Raw genomic sequence first — 18947 nt, forward strand, 5'->3', positions numbered from 1 at the left:
CACTTCACATGAAATAGTAAGGATGGTACTTCCTGCTACAGAGTCCCTGTGGTTTTTACTTTTGATGGCTGCCTAGTATTCTGCTGAGATTACCGTATCATATTTTATTATTCCCTCTGTTAGGCATTTGGGTTGCGTCTGATTTTTCATTTTAGAAATAATACTGTGATGAGTATCTTCAGGCAGATAGCCTTTCCTTTCCTTAGGATTATTATAAAATGTGTTCTCGGGAGTAGAGAAGACGCTTTACTGTTTTACATTTATTTGCCAAAAATCATACTAACTTCTTAACAGCCATCAGCAAACAGGTTTACCAGTTTTGCCCTGACTTCAGCAGACTAGGCATTGCTATTTTTGTAACTTCTCCTAAATTAATAGCTAGGGACAGAAAGAGGCACAACGCTATCCCCGAGGGGTAGCTGTCCCGCCCCACTCACTCCGCAGCCCAGCGTGGTGGGACTGGTAGCATCCCCATGCTCCTTGCAGATTTTACTGTCTGGAGGGAGAGTGGGCTTCTGATTGCTTTTGTGCCCCACCACCCCCCCATTTCAGCGTTGCTTATCTTGTTTTAATAGCCAGAACAGTTTAATGGACAAAATAACACGTTCTCGGGAAGCAGCTACAACAACTACAGTCAAGGGAATGTCAACAGGGTATGTTCCAATTTAATTTAAAAATCCTAAGCCAGAGGCATTTGTTGCCTCTAAAGGTTCTCACTGTTCCTGCTCCAGCCTCTCTGGGTGTTTGGAGGGGCCCGTGAGTGGGGGTGCACTTCTGTTCCTCTGTCCTGGGGCCCAGAGGTGCCCAGGACTGAGAATCCACAGCTTCAGTGGGGTGAGCCCCGGCGTACAGTGTCAGCCTGGCTGGTCTGGAAAACAAGGAGAGGGAGAGGAGCTCCTGGGGAACCTGGGCCCCAGATTCTGCAGGCCCCAACTCCATCTGGGGGCCCTGATGGGGTGAGCTTAGAGGGTATGGCCTTGAGTTGTGATGTGGGATAAGGGTCTCTGCATGCACCTGACACAGGAGCTCAGTGGTGAGACCCAAGTGAAGGTTGGGGAGGCCCTTCCCAGGACTGTCTTCCAAGGTGGGCAGAGACCTGTAAGACAGAAGGGTTTCCCTGGGGGAGGCTCTGCCCCCCGCAGCTCATGGCCTCAGGCCCCTGGGGTGAGTGTGGTATTTGTCCATAGCCAAGGCCCCTTCTGTCCCTGTGACCCCATAACCTATGTGTGGCTTCTCTTTCCCTCCAGCCTCCCAGGCCGGTTCCTGTGGCAAATTACCCCCACTCACCAGTTCCAGGGAACCCCACGCCCCCCATGACCCCTGGGAGCAGCATCCCTCCCTACCTGTCCCCCAGCCAGGACGTCAAACCACCCTTCCCGCCTGACATCAAGCCAAATATGAGCGCTCTACCGCCACCCCCAGGTGAGGGCCCTCTTTTCCTCTGTCAGGCAGCTCCTCCTGCGCCCCCTCATTGGGCTGGGAGCAAGGGCCTTAGCAGTCAGGCTGCCTGGCGGGTGGGCATGCAGAAAGGGCAGAGGCTTGAGAGCAGGTGAGATATAGACCCAGGGGCACTTTCAAGGTGGGGGTGGGCTGCCCACAGGCCTCCTCACTGCTGCCTGGGTGCCTGGAGGCTGGGAGGAAATCTGTAACAGCCAGGGAAGGAAGCAGGGAGGTGGGTGGAAGAAAAGGGGATGAGAGGCTGGGGTGGGGCCTCGAAGAATCGAAGCCATGACTCACTGGTGTGCACTTGGCCTGGCCCTGTTTACACACCCCTGCCTTCCTCTGAGCATGCAGACCAGGGTGAGCGAGTCCCACCCACAGGCCTGGAACCCATGGCGGCTGGGACTTATGGCTCACCCATCTCCTCTCCTCGCCCCAGCCAACCACAACGATGAGCTGCGGCTCACGTTCCCCGTGCGGGATGGCGTGGTGCTGGAGCCCTTCCGCCTGGAGCACAACCTGGCTGTCAGCAACCACGTGTTCCACCTGCGGCCCACGGTCCACCAGACGCTGATGTGGAGGTACGTGTCAGGGCAGGGGTGCCAGCCCAGGCAGGCTGAAGGAGGCCCTCCAGGATGACTCCCTTGGACGCGAGTGTGGCCCTGGACAGGTGGTAGCAGCATCTTCTGTCACCTTCACCTGTTCAGCATCATTGACAGGGCCCTGTCCTGCGGCCATCATGGGAAGTCTGTAGGTGCACAGGTGGATGAGCAGCCAGGGTGTCATGGTCCAAGGGCAGGGAGCAGCTGTCACCCTCCGAGGAAAAGGTAGCTGGCTCAGACCTAGGCTGGGGAGCTATGTATCCCATCTGAGGCTGTGAGCTGACAAGAGGGAACGCAGTCAAGAATTCCAGTGTGACTCATGTGGCCAGAGCCAGGAATGCAGAGATGAGGCTGGCACAGGGGCCAGGCCTGGGTTGCCTATTGCAGGGGTCTGACCATTGGGCAGGGCTGCTGCTCAGACACTTTAGGCATGTGCTGGAACGCAAGGTCGGGAGGTCCCCTGCTGAGCCAGGCTCATGCTCAGCACCTTCCACATGTGACCTACTTTGATCTTGAAAATGGGCAACACTTTCCCTTTTGGCAGAGGAGGAAGCTGAGGCCAGAGAAGTGAATTGGCTTGTGTGAGTTCTCACAGCTAGCCAGGGGCAGAGCTGGGACTTGGGCCTAGGTCTGCAGGACACCAGGACCAACCCTGGGGGTCTCCACCCCTTGGTCTTTCATCCTCAGGCAAGATCACACTGTCTCACTGTGCTTGTGACTCAGAGCCCCTCGACTGGCCAGTGGGCATCTCAGGGGCAGGAGCTGGGTCTGTGCCAGGCACATGTACACACGTTGCTGTTTTCTCGACCATGCTGAGCAAGCTGGGCGAGGCGGTCACAGATAGTTGGCATGGGCGTTCAGGACACAGGAGCTGTGACACTCAGGCAGGAGGGCAGAGGCTTCTGGAAAGGGGCAGACCCACTGTGCTGCCCACCTGCACCCTGCCCACCCATGCTGCTTATCTGAGAGTGTCCTCATCTGGGAGGCCTCCTGCTCCTGGCTTGGTTGTCATGCATATGGGGTCACTGCTGGTTCCCATCACCCCTCAGGTGTGTCCTGGGGGGCCTCCTTGGGGAGTGCTTGGAACCAGAAATGGCCGTGGTCTGGGAGGACAGCTCCCAGCAGGTCTGGAGATGGGCTCGGTCGGCCTCACAGCAGGGCTTGTCAGATGAGTGCCTGTTCTTTTGTCCCTCTGTCTCTGTCCTGGGGAGCTAGGAGTTTACCCCTGCAGGGAGGAGAGTCCAGGGAGATAGGAGCTAGAGCTGTGGGGGTCTTGGGGGCAGTTTGGGTTGGAGGGAGTATCTAGAATGGGAGAGGAGAACTCAGACTGGGGGAATCGTTGGGGCCAGGGGTGGGGTCCTGAGGGTCTCGGAGGTTGTGGTGCGTTTAGAGGTGTGTGGCCTGGCTCGGGGTCACTGAGGCCACAGACAGCCGCCCTGGCAGGGCTGCCCTGACTCCCACCGTGCCACACCTAGGTCTGACCTGGAGCTGCAATTCAAGTGTTACCACCACGAGGACCGCCAGATGAACACCAACTGGCCAGCCTCAGTGCAGGTCAGCGTGAACGCCACACCCCTCACCATCGAGCGTGGGGACAACAAGACCTCCCACAAGCCCCTGCACCTGAAGCATGTGTGCCAGCCGGGCCGCAACACCATCCAGATCACCGTCACAGCCTGCTGCTGCGTGAGTGTGGCGGGCGGGGGACGGCAGTGGCACGGGCGGGCCCTGTGGTACAGTGTGGGAGTGCGGGGCACTTGGCCTCCCTCTGGTCTTCAGCCTTGTCCTTGGGTCGCCACCCCCTGTGCCCACAGCCACCAAAGATACAGTGTCCCCTTACCTGCTTCCCGCCCAGGGCCTGTGCTATAACCTTCAAACCACTGGGCCTTCAGAGCCACTGTGCCCTGGCTTCAGACGTGGCCGCTTCCCCGGACACTCAGCCTCCATCTGTTCTCCACACACACCTCCAGTTCACCCCTCCCGGCCCCTCCTCGCTGCCCTTCATTCTCTGGTCCGGGTCCCTCAAAGCCATGTCCGGCTTGCCTCATTCACCATCAGTTGTCATTGTTACCACCTCTTTCCCCAGACCCAACTCCCCCAAACCTGGAGTTAACTTGTTCCCTTCTTTCCCAAGCCTTTTGTCTTAGAGTCATGTATGGGGGTCCCTCCAACCCGTGACTTGTTGACTGGGACCAGCTTTCAGCCACCCTCATGTCCCCTGAAGATCAGGGCCCGATGCGTAGGCCTTGCTCAGGCCCCAGCGGAAGCAAATTGCCTGCCCCACTCCACTGGCCTCTCTCGGGGGTCACAGAGAAGGAAACACTCTGATGCTGCCCTTGTGAGCTTAGAGGCATGGAGGCCAGGGGGCATAGACCTGGGCAGCACATCCCACTCTGGCTGGGGAATGTGATGAGCTGTGTGAGGCTGCGCAACTGTCAGAGTGAGGCAGTTGATGGGTGGATGTTCAGGGTGTGCAGTTCTGGAAGGCTTCCTGGAGAAGTGAAGTCAGGGATGAGCACCCTGGCAGGAAGGGCTGAAGACACATGATGGGAAGGCAGTGGTAGGGGAGGTTAGGAAGCAAAGCAGGACCCAGGCCTAATGCTGCATGTCCCATAACCTCATCCAGGGAGTATTTCAAAGTCCACCATGTCGATCTACAGCAGAGGCAACCTTTCCAGAGTAGTGCCCAGGCTCACAGGTCCTAGGACACACCCTTTAGGAGCCTCTCCTAGGGCGGCTGTGGGATCTTGGGAGCAGTCTAGGGCTGCTGGAGCTGCGAGCAGGGCGGGCGTGGGGGCAGTGCGCAGGAACTGAGTGTCTGCTGTCTCCCTGCAGTCCCACCTCTTCGTGCTGCAGCTGGTGCACCGGCCCTCCGTCCGCTCTGTGCTGCAAGGCCTCCTCAAGAAGCGCCTCCTGCCCGCCGAGCACTGTATCACCAAAAGTGAGTCAGGCTGGGGACAGGGAGCGAGGGCCAGACCCCAGCCCCGCCTGAGTTTGGGACTGAGAAGTGGTCAGTGTTTACCTGGGACTGACCTTTGCCTCCGTGCACATCACCACTAGGCCCGGAGATTTCCCAAGCATGTCCCATCCTCAGGCGCATGCCTTCCTCCTGGACTGTTGTCATGATCAGACAAGCTGGGTTCCATAAGGGCCGGCAGGAGTTCTGGAACCTGCCCTGTGGGGAAGAGCTGGCAGGTCCAGCTTGGGAGCCAGGACAGGCGTACCTGCAACAGCAGCAAAGGACATGAGGGAGATCAAAACAAAGTGCCAGGAAGCAGGCTTCCTGGAGGAGGTGATAACCTGAGCCAGGCCTTTAAAGGATGGGAGGATTTAGAAAAGAGGGCATCTTCATCAGACAGAAGGCATGGAGGGTGGATTCCAGATTCCTCCCCACTTCAACAGCTCGTGCTTAAACTCAAGAGAGGACTGGGCACTGGCTCACACCTGTAATTCTGACACTTTGGGAGGCTGGGGTGGGAGTCCAGGAATTCAAGACCAGCCTGGGCCACATAGTGAGAGCCTGTCTCTACAAAAAAAATTAAAAATTACCTGGATGTGGTAGTGTGTGCCTGTGGTCCCAGGTGCTCAGAAGACTGAAATGGGAGAATCATTTGAGCTGCAGAGGTCGAGGCTGCAGTGAGCCATGATCAAGCCACTGCACTCCAGCCTGGGTGACAGAGCAAGACCCTGCTCAAAAAAAAAAAAAAAAAAAAAAAAAATGGGGGTCCCATTTGAAGGCAACCCCGGATGCAGACCCCAGGGCCCTGTGCAGGAGGTACAGGGCTACTCTTCACGTTGCTGCCCTGGGATTCCAGCAGGCAGTTGTCCATTTCTACTTCCACACTCGAAGAGTGAAGTGCAATGAAAAGCCCCCTGAGGGGGCTTTTCACTGACCCAGTAAATCAGAGAAGTGCCAGACTGGCTTTCCATGAGCTTTGCAGACGTCCCCCTTCCTATTGAAGGCAGGGCCTTCTCTGCCGAGATAGGGGAACTGCCGTGGCCACCTCCTCGGGCACACACATACCACACGTGTCCCACATGGAGGCGGCAGCCTGGGCATCTGGCCCTCTGATCACCACACTGTGGGCCTTCTCAGTGTTTGGTGCAGGCTAGGGGGAGGACCAGGGCGTGCCTCAACTGAACGAGAAAGTGGGGAGCACTTGCAGACCCCCACCTCTGTGAGACTGCCCTGCCATCCTCACCTGTCTGTGCCTCCTGCCCCGCAGTCAAGCGGAATTTCAGCAGCGTGGCTGCCTCCTCGGGCAACACGACCCTCAACGGGGAGGATGGCGTGGAGCAGACGGCCATCAAGGTGTCTCTGAAGTGCCCCATCACATTCCGGCGCATCCAGCTGCCTGCTCGAGGACACGATTGCAAGCATGTCCAGGTGAGCGGACCCAGAAAACACAGCTCCAGCGAGCCACCTAGATGCTGGCTGGGATGCTGAGGGGTAGGCAGAGGGGCAACGGGACCTGCGCAGACATTGTCCTGAAGGATGTCGTGGCGATCAGCTCCCAATGTCACTCATTAATTTCAGCCATCGTTTATCTTTGAGCATCTTTTCTGTATGCTTCAGGCCAAAGGGGCTAGAGAAATGGGTTTGGACAGCCCCTGCCCTGGCAGATGGCAGACGCCAGCTGGAAGTTCCACACATCGCAGTGCTGGTTGAGGGCCCAAGAGCAGGGTGACACCTCTGTTCAGTTCATGCCTCCGTCCAGGGCCTTGCCCCAAGCAGGTGTTTAGGAAGTAGCCCTGGCGTGAGTGACTGTCTCAGTCCTAGCAGGCAGTGACAGAGCAGTGAATAAAAGGTGGGCAGCCCAGCGGGGTGAAGAGCAAGGAGCCGTCTTGTGGAACCTGAATGTGGGCTTGCAGAGGGAGCCCAAGGCCGTCACCTGCAGCTGGTCCTGAGGGTGCAGTGGGACAGGAGCTTTCCCTCCTTCCCCCAGTGGAATGTTGTGGGCAAGAGGATGGACTAGTCACCTTATCTATCTGCCACAGATGGATGAACTTGATCAGACTTGTCCTTGGTGGCTGGGCTGAAGGATCTACCCCTAGCCTCATTGAAAGGGGCTGTTACAGGACAAAAAACTGAGAGTCGGCTGGGGGTGGGAACCAGGAAGGCTTCTCAGAGGATGTAGGCACAGGGTCATTAGGGCATGGGAGGTGGTGTGAGGGATGCTGGGGTGGAGGCATCGGAACTCCAAGTGACAGAAAGGTGGCATTGCTTTCACTCCACCCAAGCCCCAGCCCTTAGGTTTCTCCCACAGCCTGTCTTTCTGTCTGGTGGGGAAGTCATCCCAAGGGTCCTTGAGGCACAGCCAGGCAGTTTCTGACAATCCTGGTCTCACCTATCTGTCTGTCTGCAGTGCTTTGACCTGGAGTCATACCTGCAGCTGAATTGCGAGAGAGGGACCTGGAGGTGTCCTGTGTGCAAGTGAGTGATACCCACCCCAGCGGGGGCTTCCCTCATCCACCAACCACACAGGGGAGGTCCAAATACCTCCCACCTGCCCTAAAAGCAAACCAGAACCCAAACATGGCAGAGGGGCTCAGGTTATGGGGGCTCCGGGTGGCCCCTTGGTATATCAAGCGGTCACAGAGTCCCCCTCTCTTGTGCCTGCGGTAGTAACCAACAGCAGGGGTGGGACCCCACTGACACTGAGGTGGATGGGCTGTGCCCCCACCTCCTTGGTCCCAGAGCAGAGGCCAAGGTCCCTTTTTCCTTTTCCAGTAAAACCGCTCTGCTGGAGGGCCTGGAGGTGGATCAGTACATGTGGGGGATCCTGAATGCCATCCAACAGTAAGTGGTGCCCCAGTGAGGGGCAGGGGAGCGGCGGGGGTGGGGACAAGGCCTGAGTTAGAGCAAGGTGAGCCCATGTATAGCGCTAGACACGGCCCTCCCAGGCCAGCAGATGGCAACCTGCCTCTCTGTCCCTTACCCTCGGGGGCCTCTGGACCTGGGGGCCAAAGAACTTCCCAGAAAGGATGAAACCCAGCCCGAGCAGGAGGCTGACAGTGCCCCCTGACCCTCCACCTGCTGCTCCCCAGGCAGAAGCCTTGAGGCCAGCTGCCCTGTGCCCAGCCACTTGCATTTCTAGCCTCAGTCTCCCCATATGTCAAAGATAGACATAGAAATCCCTGCCAGGCTTCCATCTTGTCCAGAGTGTGGTGAGAGTGGGGGCGGGGGCCTCAACAAGGTTACCTGAGTGGAGGTGCTTTTATGCCCAAAGCCAGGCATCTCCGAGCCTCATCTCTGCCACCCTTCCTCCCCCAGCTCCGAGTTTGAAGAGGTCACTATCGACCCCACGTGCAGCTGGCGGCCGGTGCCCATCAAGTCGGACCTACACATCAAGGACGACCCTGACGGCATCCCCTCCAAGCGGTTCAAGACTATGAGTCCCAGCCAGATGATCATGCCCAACGTCATGGAGATGATCGCAGCCCTGGGCCCTGGCCCGTCCCCCTACCCGCTCCCGCCTCCCCCAGGGGGCACCAACTCCAACGACTACAGCAGCCAAGGTGGGTGATGCCGGGGCAGGGAGGAAGGGAGGAGGGCAGCCCCAAGTCCATGCAGGGGCACAGAATTTTGTGCTGATGGTGGCAGGGATGGGGGGCATGGTTGAAGACGGAGAAGTAGTCTACCCCCCAATAAACAATCTCCAGTTTTCTAGACTTGAGGGTACATGGGCCTAGCCCAGGGGCTTCAGAGCCTGCCCTGGTGGGAGATACCCCTGCTGCCTCCTCCCAGCCAGTGTTCTCGGGCTGCTAGCGGCACACACCCACCTGAGTTCTTGGCCTTACCCTCCGCCCTCCTGTATTTTTCTGTGATATCCACATTGTCCCTGCAACTTTCCTGCTCTCCTAGGGACAGAGTCCAGGCTCCTGGAGCCTCAGTCTTTGGCCACCAAGGTCACCCACTGGCCCTTAACAGACCAAGTTTTACCCCTACTGCCACTGATGCCTGGAAAGTACCCTCACTGGGTGGCAGATCCGCCACCGGCTTCCCTGCTCTTAGGTCCCTGGGAGAGGCCCAGAGAGGTTAGGCCACCTAGCTAGACTCCCATAGTGTACTAAGGCCAAGCTGCCCAGCCTGTTGATCCTCTGACCCTTGCGATCGCCACACGGTGGAGGGCACAGTAACCAGAGAGGCTGGGCGGCTGGCCTGTGTGGGCATCATCGTGAGTCTGGTGTGGCTTTCTTTGCAGCCTTGGCAGAACCTGCACCCACTCCGGGCCTGGCTCTTGCTGGGTATGAAAAGTGGCCACGTTGGGGAGCAGCCCAGCAGGTCTGCTGGGGGCTCAGGCCATGTCCTCCACTCCCCACAGAAGCCTTGCCCACCCCCCTTCTCCCACTCTGCCCCTAGCAGTAAGAGCAGCACGTGCCCTGGGGTAGCACAGAACACGGGACAGGGCTGTGTTGCTGCTCCATCCTATACCTGGAGTCAGGCTGCTGGGGCGACTGCAACCTCGCAAGAGGAAAAGGACTTGGCTTGTATTTTTACACACTCTGTGTCCCCTGGGGGTGGCCACTGGCCCTCTGGCTGACCCCTCTCCCCTCCCCGTCTCATCCCTTCCTAGGCAACAATTACCAAGGCCATGGCAACTTTGACTTCCCCCACGGGAACCCCGGAGGGACATCCATGAATGACTTCATGCATGGGCCCCCCCAGCTCTCCCACCCTCCGGACATGCCCAACAACATGGCCGCCCTCGAGAAACCCCTCAGCCACCCCATGCAGGAAACTGTGAGTACCTCCTCCTCACCCCACCCCATTCCCCAGCCTTTGGGGTTGAAGCCTTGGGATCTGAATACTCTGTTCCCTCCCAGGCAAGTGGGGAGGATGAAGAATTGAGTGTGTGGGCTCAGAAGGGAATAAGAGGTCTGTCTGAGGCTGGGTCATGGCCTCTCAGCATCCTTGGACTTGGCTGTTTTACCTAGGACTTCGGATTCTCTGGAGATGCAGGAAGCTTCAGGCTCCTCAAACACACACCCACCGTGCGTACACACACACCCCCCGTGCGTACACACACACACCCCGTGCGTGCATGCACACGCCACCAGCCCTCTCCCTCACCCACTTGAACACTCTTACACTCACCTAACACGGTTCCAGCCACCTTGACTTTTGTTCCAAACCCAGGCACTTACTCCCCAAGGATCTGAATTCAGGGTATTACCCCCTCCAACAGAAACGCTGTGAAGTCTCATTATCTGAAAAGCGTTCACTTCTTGTACTGTTTCACATTTATGGACCTATACCCTTTGTGGCTGAGGACGCCCCTCATGGGGTAAGGTGTCCTGTGCTGTCCATAGGCCCTCCCTTCCTGTGGCCCCAGTGGCAGGACAGGTGCTCCTGTCCTCTGGAGTCATCCAGTGAGTGCCACATGATTCCACTCAGTTTAACAAACGTTTTCTGAGCCATGCTCTGCACGGGCTGTGTGACAGATATAAGCAAGACAGGCCATACACTAATGGAGCAAAACTGGCAGTGCTTGGATGCAGGAAGAACAGTTGGGGTTTGGGAAAACTGAGGCCTCCAGAGGCTGACATGGTGTGTCTGAGGTCTCAGTCATTCTGGGCTCTCATCTTGGGGAGGAGGGGCCATCGCTGAGCCCATGGCTGTGGATCCTGGGCCACATCAGCCAGGGAGAGGGCCCAGGTCCCGCCAGTGCCTGGCAGTGGGCTTGGGTGGCCTGCACAGGAAGGAGCCTCCAGATTATACTGCTCTCCACACACCTGACATGGAATTGCCAGAGCCACTCTTAACTCGTGGTGGGTGAAATTAAGCAGCAGGGCTCTAGGTGTGGGAGCAGCAACTTTCCAAACTCAGGACTCCAGGAGTCCAAGTCGGAAATAGATCTTTGGCCAAGTTTCTGAAAGTTACTCTGTGCCTTGGGGGGCTTGTGACTTTGGGGGGGCTTCTCTTCTCGTGCCCCTTCCTCAGCCCTGAGGGCATCCCATACCCAGAAGACATCAAAGTCACACGCCCCTACACACACACACACACACACACTACACACACACACACACACACACCCCCACCCCTTGAGCCCTCACAGTTTCTAACACTGGATTATGGAGTAGGAATGCTGTCTACTTCTCCTTGACAACCAGGCTTTCTCCTGCCTCCTGTGAGCCCTGTTGTCTATGTTCTGTGTGCTGGGACCTGAGCCCATGAGTTGACCTCAGAGCCCCTTAATATGCTCTAGAGATGACCCTGTCCCTGTCCATTTCTGAGTTCTCACTAAAGGGCAAGCAGACATGGAAGTACAGCTGTGCCAGGCTGGTGGGGCAGGGAAGTCACAGGTAAACTCCTACCATACCTGCCCAGCTGGAGGCAGCCACACCCCCAGCTGAGCACCCAGCTGGGAGGCACTGCTGTGCCCTTGAGGAATGGTCAGAGCACTCCAGCCAGGTGCTGCTGCCCCACAGACTGCCCGTACTTGGTGGCAGGTTGACAGGCGTGTCAGCAGGGCTCCCACAGCACCTGCCCTTCTAGGCCGGAGGCATTCCAGCCAGATACGGAGTCGAGAGGCACAGCTGCCTCTGAAGATCCAGGACCTGTCCGTCTTGAGCTGGGCTGCACTGCTGGAGCGCAGAGCCCCTCCCTGCTCTCCCAGGGTGGGCACTGAGGGTGTCTACAGGAGCGGGAGCCCCCAAGCTGGCCTCTCACTGACCATGGGTGGTGGCCCATTCCTCCAGCCTCTTCTTGTGTGTGTTTCATAAATGGGTCCACCAAGGTCTCCAACATCATGGTTGTGAGGTCATCCCATTCTTGGGGCTTGGGTTGGAAGGGTAATGTGCCCCCTAGGGCCACATTGGGTTGGGGCCGAGCACCCTGAGAAGAGGCCACCTGGACCATGGGCAGAGGCCAGCCCATAGCAAGGCCTGGGAAGCAGTTTTAGGAGAAACAGGAAGAGGAAGTTGAGGTCTGGCAAAGACGGAGGATGATGTGGCTACCCATTCTAAACGCACACAGGAAGAACGTGTCAGTGTGTTCTGTGCGGCTGCCCGAGGATGGGGCAGGGTGAGGGGATGAAAAGACCAAGGAAGTATGGGCCAGGCTGCTGTTCCAGTGGAGCACCTGCAGCATCCATGCTCCCGCTGACTGGCAGAGACAAAGTGGGGCTGGGGGCTGTCAGGGATGCTTGCAGTTGGGGTCAGGGCTTGGTCTGTGAGGATTCCCGGCTTTTCACTTTGAAGGAGGGTCTGCTTGGGACAGCAAACAGGCTAGCAGGGGAATGTTCACATCTCACCCACCAGACCACAGCCCAGTTTTCGGTGTCCATGCCCACGAGAGGGTACGGGTCCTCTAGTGTATGTGTTAGGCATCACCAGCTTCACCCTCTGCAAGGCAGCCACCATTGGCGAACCGTCACTCGGTCCCCTTGTCCTTGGAGACCCGGAGGTGCCTGCCTCCTTCACAACCCTGTTTTTGAGGGCTGGTGCCGACCAAGTGGGATGTCTAGGAAGAGGGTCTGGCAGGGTGCGAAGATGCCCAGGTTGGCCAGGTGCCCACCCAGCCCTCCTCCTCTGACAGCCGAATTCCAGCTGGGCCGCAGGGCTTGTGCCAGGGCCCCAGCTGCTGCACACATTGGGCTGGCAGAAGATGCCTTCGTGCCCAGCATCACCCCTGCCCAGGGCCCACTTGGGAGGTGCAGACCCAGTCCTGAGCCACACGCCTGCCCGATGCTGTCTGTCTGTGTCTGCTCTCTGCCGCCCGGCTTGGGGTCTGCACCACGCTGCGGCAGCCGCCCTCCCGCCTCCCGCTCCCCAGAACATGCCCATTCTGCTTCTCCATCCTGCCCTCGCTGTTGTTTGTTGTCTGGGCGGGGAGGCGGAGGGGCCTGGGGGGAGTGCCCAGGCCCAGCTCCCCGTGTCTGTGCTTGTGTGGAGGAAGCTCTCCCCACCTCCCGGGGCCCCACGCAGCCTGGGAGGTCCCCGCCGTCCGTCCCGCTGCAGCCTTCCCGACGGGCGGTTTTAGGGGAGAGAGTTTTGTTTTTCTGCCCAGAAACAACGTTCAGCCTTGTACCGGGCGGCCACATTTCGGGGGTTGTGACTTCCCTGGTTGTGTTGGGGTTCATTTTCTCCAGGCATCTTGTTGCCGTGCCTCCTCACCTCACATCTCTTCTCTCCCACTCTCTCCTCCTCCACAGATGCCACACGCTGGCAGCTCTGACCAGCCCCACCCCTCCATACAACAAGGTTTGCACGTACCACACCCCAGCAGCCAGTCAGGGCCTCCATTACATCACAGTGGGGCTCCTCCTCCTCCTTCCCAGCCTCCCCGGCAGCCGCCACAGGCCGCTCCCAGCAGCCATCCACACAGCGACCTGACCTTTAACCCCTCCTCAGCCTTAGAGGGTCAGGCCGGAGCGCAGGGAGCATCCGACATGCCGGAGCCTTCGCTGGATGTAAGTTGGGGTCGCCACTCGCCTTGGCCTGGGGCTAGGCCTGGCGCCGGGACCTGCCCGAGAGAAGGGGTGGGTGTGAGGGCTCGAGGCCCCGAGGGGAGGAGGTGGGTGGGCGGCGGGAGGGCTTCAGGCAGACCTGGCTCCAGACCAGGAAGCCCCACGATGGGGAAATGTCACCACTGAGGGTCCCCGCCCTGCTGGCTCCCCCGTCACCCTAGTCCCTTTGACCAAAATTCTGAGCCTCGGCCCTGACCCACCTTCTCCCCAGGCCCTTCGGGGTCCCTCGTGCAGCACGGGAGGGTCCCTGCCCTCCCCCGATGGTGAGCTGGCTGGGCAGGGAGGGCTGGAGGGAGAGGCTGTCTGTCTGCCTCGCCGGTGTGTGTCTGTCTCCAGTTTTCTTGTCCACGTGTTGTCCATGCCCTGCTTCCGCTTGCTCCATCGCTCACTCTGAGAGGCCCCCATGTGGGTGACAGAAGGTGGGGGCAGCTTGTAGCCTTGGGTCACAGCCAGGGGCCGCAAGCCAGCGTGAGCAGCCAAGGGCCAGGGCTCCTACCCTGAGGTCTGGAAGGTGGTCGGGGGGTCACCCTGGATGATGGGGCAGGGCTGGTGGGATGGGACCAAGCACCAGCCCCTCCCATGCCCACCACTGGGCTGGTGCTAGACTCCGGGAGGAGGCCTGTCCTCGGCCACTCTTACCCTTCACCCCCATCAGCATCAGAGGGCTCCGTGCTAGATAGGACTCACTCACTGTGCAGCCATCTCAGGTCCTCACCCAGTGTCCACCCCAGACCAGGCCAGTGGGGCTGCTTTTAGAGTCATGAGGCTCCCCATGTGACAGACTCCAAGGACATCTCAGCAGAGGGTAGGGACAGTCTGCAGCCCCTCCTGGGCCATGGGGAAGGATAGCTGCCAGCCAGGCACAGGCTCACCAAGGAGCGGCAAGCCCTCAAGAGAGGGATGGTGGGTACAGGGGTGCGGGGACCACCTCTTTGTGCTTATACATGAAGCATGTGATTTCAGTTGAGAGGCCCAAGTGACCTGCCATGGGGCCTCCCCAGCACCTAGGGCTGAAGTCCATGCCTGAAAAGGGTCAGCCCCACTCAAGCCTCAGCTGATGGGCTGCGGGTCCTGCTCGTCAGGCTGGAAATGAGCATGGGGGTGCCCCACACTCGGTGCAGCGGCCTGGGTGTGTGTGGCCGCCCGGCAAGCCCAGGCCCAAGGCATTTCGCGTTCCCTCTTGGCCAGGGTCCTGAGAGGCAGGCGGAGGGGGATGGGCCAGGGCGCCCTGCATTCCTCACCCGGAGCCTGCCTCTCGGCCACGCCTCACCTGAACTTGGTTACTGCTTCTTTTCCAGCTCCTTCCCGAACTCACAAATCCTGATGAGCTCCTGTCTTACCTGGACCCCCCTGACCTGCCGAGCAATAGTAACGATGACCTCCTGTCTCTGTTTGAAAACAACTGAAGGCCACCCGGTCGGGGCCATCCCTCCACACTCTGCCTCCTGCCCCACCCGTCCCACACACTTTTCCACCTGGGAGCTTGTGCCCTCAGACCGCCCCGCACCAGAGCCACGGGCTGTGGGGCGGGGAGCCCTCCCCCGCTGCAGCCCTCTCAGAACGGAGGGGCAGGGAGGGTGCAAGGCTGCGTGGGTCTGGAGCCCACGTCCTGCCTACAGGTCCTGGGCTTGGGCCCATGCCCAGCGCGGGCCTGAAGACCCCCCTCCCTAGAGGAACCGGCCCGGTAAGAGGGCACACGCCGACGCGGCTTCCCGGTCCCTCTGCGTGTGCCGATTCCAGGCGACCTTCCAGTGTCCCCAAGGTTCTTCCATCTTCTAAACTGTAACTCTGCCTCCCTGCTTCCTGGCCCGGAGCCTCCTTCAACTGACTGTGGAGCCTGAGAAGGCCCCTGGGCCCCAGCATGGGCCCCAAGCCTTGGAGGAGCGCTGACAGTTGGTGGCAGTGAGACCGGCCCGCCCACCACCACCCACCACAGAAAAGCACAAACCTCTGGGAAAGAAAGACAACATCTCTCGGGGGCCGGGGGTCATCAGTTTGACCCCTGACCTCTAAGCCAAGATACCCCGTAAACACACACTCTCAGAAAGCAGAGAAAGGACAAGATTCTGTGTTTGAGAGGGGGTCTGCCATTCCTGCTTTGGGATTGGTGGGAAAGAGGGCCAGGGCCTCCCCTAAGCCAGGACATCTCTGAGGCTCCACCTCCAAGCTCAGACAGGGCTCAGCCTTTGGGGGCAGAGAGAGCAGGTATGCTCCCAACCAGAAGTGATTGTGCCCTTGGTTGCGGGCGGAGCATGTCACCTGTCGGAATCCAACAGGAGCGGCAACTTCTGTGCTCCAAGCCACTCTCTTTTTAAACAGCAACAATTTAAAGCTATGAAGTCACCTAGAGAAAAGGAACGTTGTGCTTGGACAGCAAGCAAACCATTCTCTCCGTGTGTTCTGTTTTTCTCCTAGTCCCTCTCGCCACCTCTCCAAGACTGTTCCGTGGGACACCCCCTTCCCTCTGTGTCCTAGTTCTCTTTGTCCAATCAGACAGCAAGACCAGTGCGTGGAAAGGCCGGGGAGGTGCAGGAACCGGAGCCCAGGGCAATGGTGTCTGTCCAGCCCCTCCCACTGTCCCTGTGCTCCAGCTGCCCCTGGCTGAGACTCAGGCCATGGCGCCATGCACCAGTATGTACCTGCAGGCATAGGGGAGAGGAGTGTGTTTCTGGGCCTGCCCCAGACACTGCCCTTGGCTGCCAGCCTCACCTGCCCGCTGCACCCTTCCACCGAAGTCTCACCCACACTCCTGCTCATTCAAGCAAAAGCAGCCTCTGGCCTTCCCTCCACTGATTCGCTCCATCTGGCTTACGGCTCTCCAGGGCCTCCTGGGGAGCTTGTCCTGTGTTCACTTTGTTTCAGGCTGGTCTGTGCCCCGTGAGCCGCATGGCCTGGGGTGGTGCCACATTGTCCCACCACTGGGGTCCCGTCTGTAAATTCTTTGCCTCCTTCCCTGCTGCCGCCTGGGGCCCTTTCTTGCTCTCCCGGCTGGCCGCTGTGGGTGGTCCCCAGCACTCCTCTGTGGGTTTTACCGGAAAGGCAGCTCCCAGCTGTTGACTTCCAGTCACTGTCCCAGACGGCACAAGGTTTTCCGTAGGAAAGCTGCCATTGCCCCGGCCCCTTTTTTTCCTTTGTCCCGTTGTCGTCGAGGTTTTTTCAAATAGCGTGTTGTTCAATATGCAAATCAATTATTTTAAGAATCGCTTTTGTAAATATCTTTGTGAATATTTTAGTATCGTCTTTGATAATATCCAACATTTTCGTGACCTGGTTATAGCCTTTGCTGGTGTTTTTAAAATACCTAGACTCAGTGACAAAGACTGAGTCTTCTTTTTTTTTTTTTAAACAAAAAAAAAAGCAACCAGGGCTATTTGTACAGTTGAAGGGGCGAACAGAATGGGTGGCTATACCGGGAGTAGGAAGACCCGGCAGCCGCTATTCAGAGCCATCCCTCAGTCAGCTGGCAGGGACGAGCCAACACCAGGTAGCATGTGGCCACCCTGGCCCAGTGTCTGTGGCCTGGCAAGTGGCCACGCTCTGTGTCGGACCATCTGGGAATTAAGCTCCAGACAGACTTACAGATGCCTTCCTTAGGAGTTCTTGCTTCCTGCCTTGATACTTTGCCCCAGAAAGGCCTGGGGTTCATTCTGGTTCTTAACAGGGTGTGTCCACACTCTGCTCACAGGCGGATCCACAGCTTTCCAGTGCAGAGCCGGGATGCTCCCTGCAGCCCACACCCCGGGCACCTCCCACAACCATCTCTGGGCTCGGCGCCTAAGGCGGGTTTCCTGGGTCCCCTCTCCAGCAAGCCTCCACCAGCAAGCTCAGCCCAGAGCTTCCCTTCTGGCCAGCTCTGAACCGTGCGTGGTGCCTACAGCCCACACTCCGGGAACAAGCTCTTCCGGAGTGCTCTCGGAGCCAGGCCAGGGTGTGAGGGAGGTGCAGAGGCACCCGGGGCAGGAGCAAGCCCCAGGTGGTGACAGATGCAGGTAGACAACGCCCATAAGCAAAGATGATCCTGAGCTCTGGAGAGATCCTTCCCCGATCCTTTCGGACGACTACTTGGAGCCATAAGTAACCTCAGCAAAAACGAGGCCTCTGCAAGCCACTTTTCCATGCCAAGCATCCACCCGGCACACAGGCATGTTTCTGCCACCACTCCGTGAGATGGACAGGGAGCCAGCAGGCAGGCGGGAAGGGCCAAGTACAGGCAATCACCCCCATCTTCTTGGTTTGAAGCTTTATCCATGTATCATGTTCCCTGTAGCCATTTTATTTTTTAAGAAACTGCTAATACTTTCTCCCTAATGGAAGCCCTGACCCCCCCAGAGAGCTACAGGTCTGCTCCCGAAGGGCCTCAGGCCTGACTTGTCCACACAGGGCTGTGTCAGCAGCAGCGACTCAAGGGACGTGTGTATATATGTAAATGAGAAATAGAGACGTGTCAACAGATGCATTCATTTCTCTCGGAATGTGTATTGTTTTTATTTTGCAAAACAAAACAAAAAAGAGCTTGGAACTCCATCACGTGGAAAAACTAGATCCTGTTGGTTATAGCATTTGTGAGTTCTCCACGTCTGTCTCTCTCGCTCATGTAATATACTCTGACCCTGCGTGGAAAGGGATTTTTGTTCTGTTTTTATTTTACCTACATGTACTATTTAGCTTCAGTGTACTAGTCCTGCCACCTGTGTATTTTTAGGGTGCTATGGAAATAATGAAAAGAAACGGGGATTTCCGAAGAAAATTGTAACCAAATTCATACTTTGTATAATTTTTGATATCATGATCACAGGTGATTCACACGTACACACATAAACACACCCACCAGTGCAGCCTGAAGTAAGTCCCACAGAAAGCATCATCGTCCTTGTACATCGTATGTACAATGCAGTCATTTCATACTTTAAACTGGTCAAAAAACTAATTGTGATTTCTAGTCTTGCAAAGCTGTATGTAGTTAGATGATGTGACAACCTCTAATATTTATCTAATAAATATGTATTCAGATGAAACCTGTATATTAGGTGTTCATGTGGTTATTTTGTATTTAAAGATCAAATTATTTGACTATTGCTAGACATTTCTATACTCTGTTGTAACACTGAGGTATCTCATTTGCCCATGTTAATTTTTTTCTAAATAAATGGACAAAAACGAAGGTTTGGCGAATTAGCTATTTTGTGGATGTTAAGGAGTGGTTTGGGTGTTTTTGCTTTTGTTGTGAACCAGCACACCTGCTGTTACCCTCTGCACACACGAAGAAGAAAGCAGGCAGGTGGTTTGGGAGCGGAGTTGGAGGAGCCCTGTCCTTGGGGGTCCCTGGAACCAGCTCCTGGTGAGGCACGTGCAGTGTGTGGCTGGATGATGTGGGGAATGGGGGTGGCTGAACGGGGCCACGTGCCTGCAGGGTGCCAGGGGCTCCGGTGGCATG

The 18947-nt window shown here is 57.6% G+C and overlaps 1 protein-coding gene across 8 annotated transcripts in view; it reads left to right on the forward strand.

The window, feature by feature from the left end:
- The window catches only part of ZMIZ1 (zinc finger MIZ-type containing 1), a 244232-nt gene extending 225558 nt beyond the window's left edge, over nucleotides 1-18674 (forward strand). For 5 of the 8 annotated variants that reach the window (XM_037727408.1, XM_017496874.2, XM_037727404.1 and 2 more), the window contains 12 exons: nucleotides 576-653; nucleotides 1248-1422; nucleotides 1880-2021; nucleotides 3518-3728; nucleotides 4878-4983; nucleotides 6269-6429; nucleotides 7409-7476; nucleotides 7774-7842; nucleotides 8317-8561; nucleotides 9620-9786; nucleotides 13199-13456; nucleotides 14812-14919. In XM_037727408.1, coding sequence (XP_037583336.1) covers nucleotides 576-653; nucleotides 1248-1422; nucleotides 1880-2021; nucleotides 3518-3728; nucleotides 4878-4983; nucleotides 6269-6429; nucleotides 7409-7476; nucleotides 7774-7842; nucleotides 8317-8561; nucleotides 9620-9786; nucleotides 13199-13456; nucleotides 14812-14919 — 1788 coding nt within the window. Of the gene's footprint in view, nucleotides 1-575; nucleotides 654-1247; nucleotides 1423-1879; nucleotides 2022-3517; nucleotides 3729-4877; nucleotides 4984-6268; nucleotides 6430-7408; nucleotides 7477-7773; nucleotides 7843-8316; nucleotides 8562-9619; nucleotides 9787-13198; nucleotides 13457-14811 lie in introns of all 8 variants that reach the window. The other 3 variants (XM_017496866.2, XM_017496891.2, XM_017496897.2) reach the window with 3 other exon arrangements.
- Nucleotides 18675-18947: the final 273 nt, after the last annotated feature.

Source organism: Cebus imitator, unplaced genomic scaffold (genome assembly GCF_001604975.1).
Source record: "Cebus imitator isolate Cc_AM_T3 unplaced genomic scaffold, Cebus_imitator-1.0 Scaffold11, whole genome shotgun sequence".
In the NCBI taxonomy this organism is placed as follows: Eukaryota; Metazoa; Chordata; class Mammalia; order Primates; family Cebidae; genus Cebus; species Cebus imitator.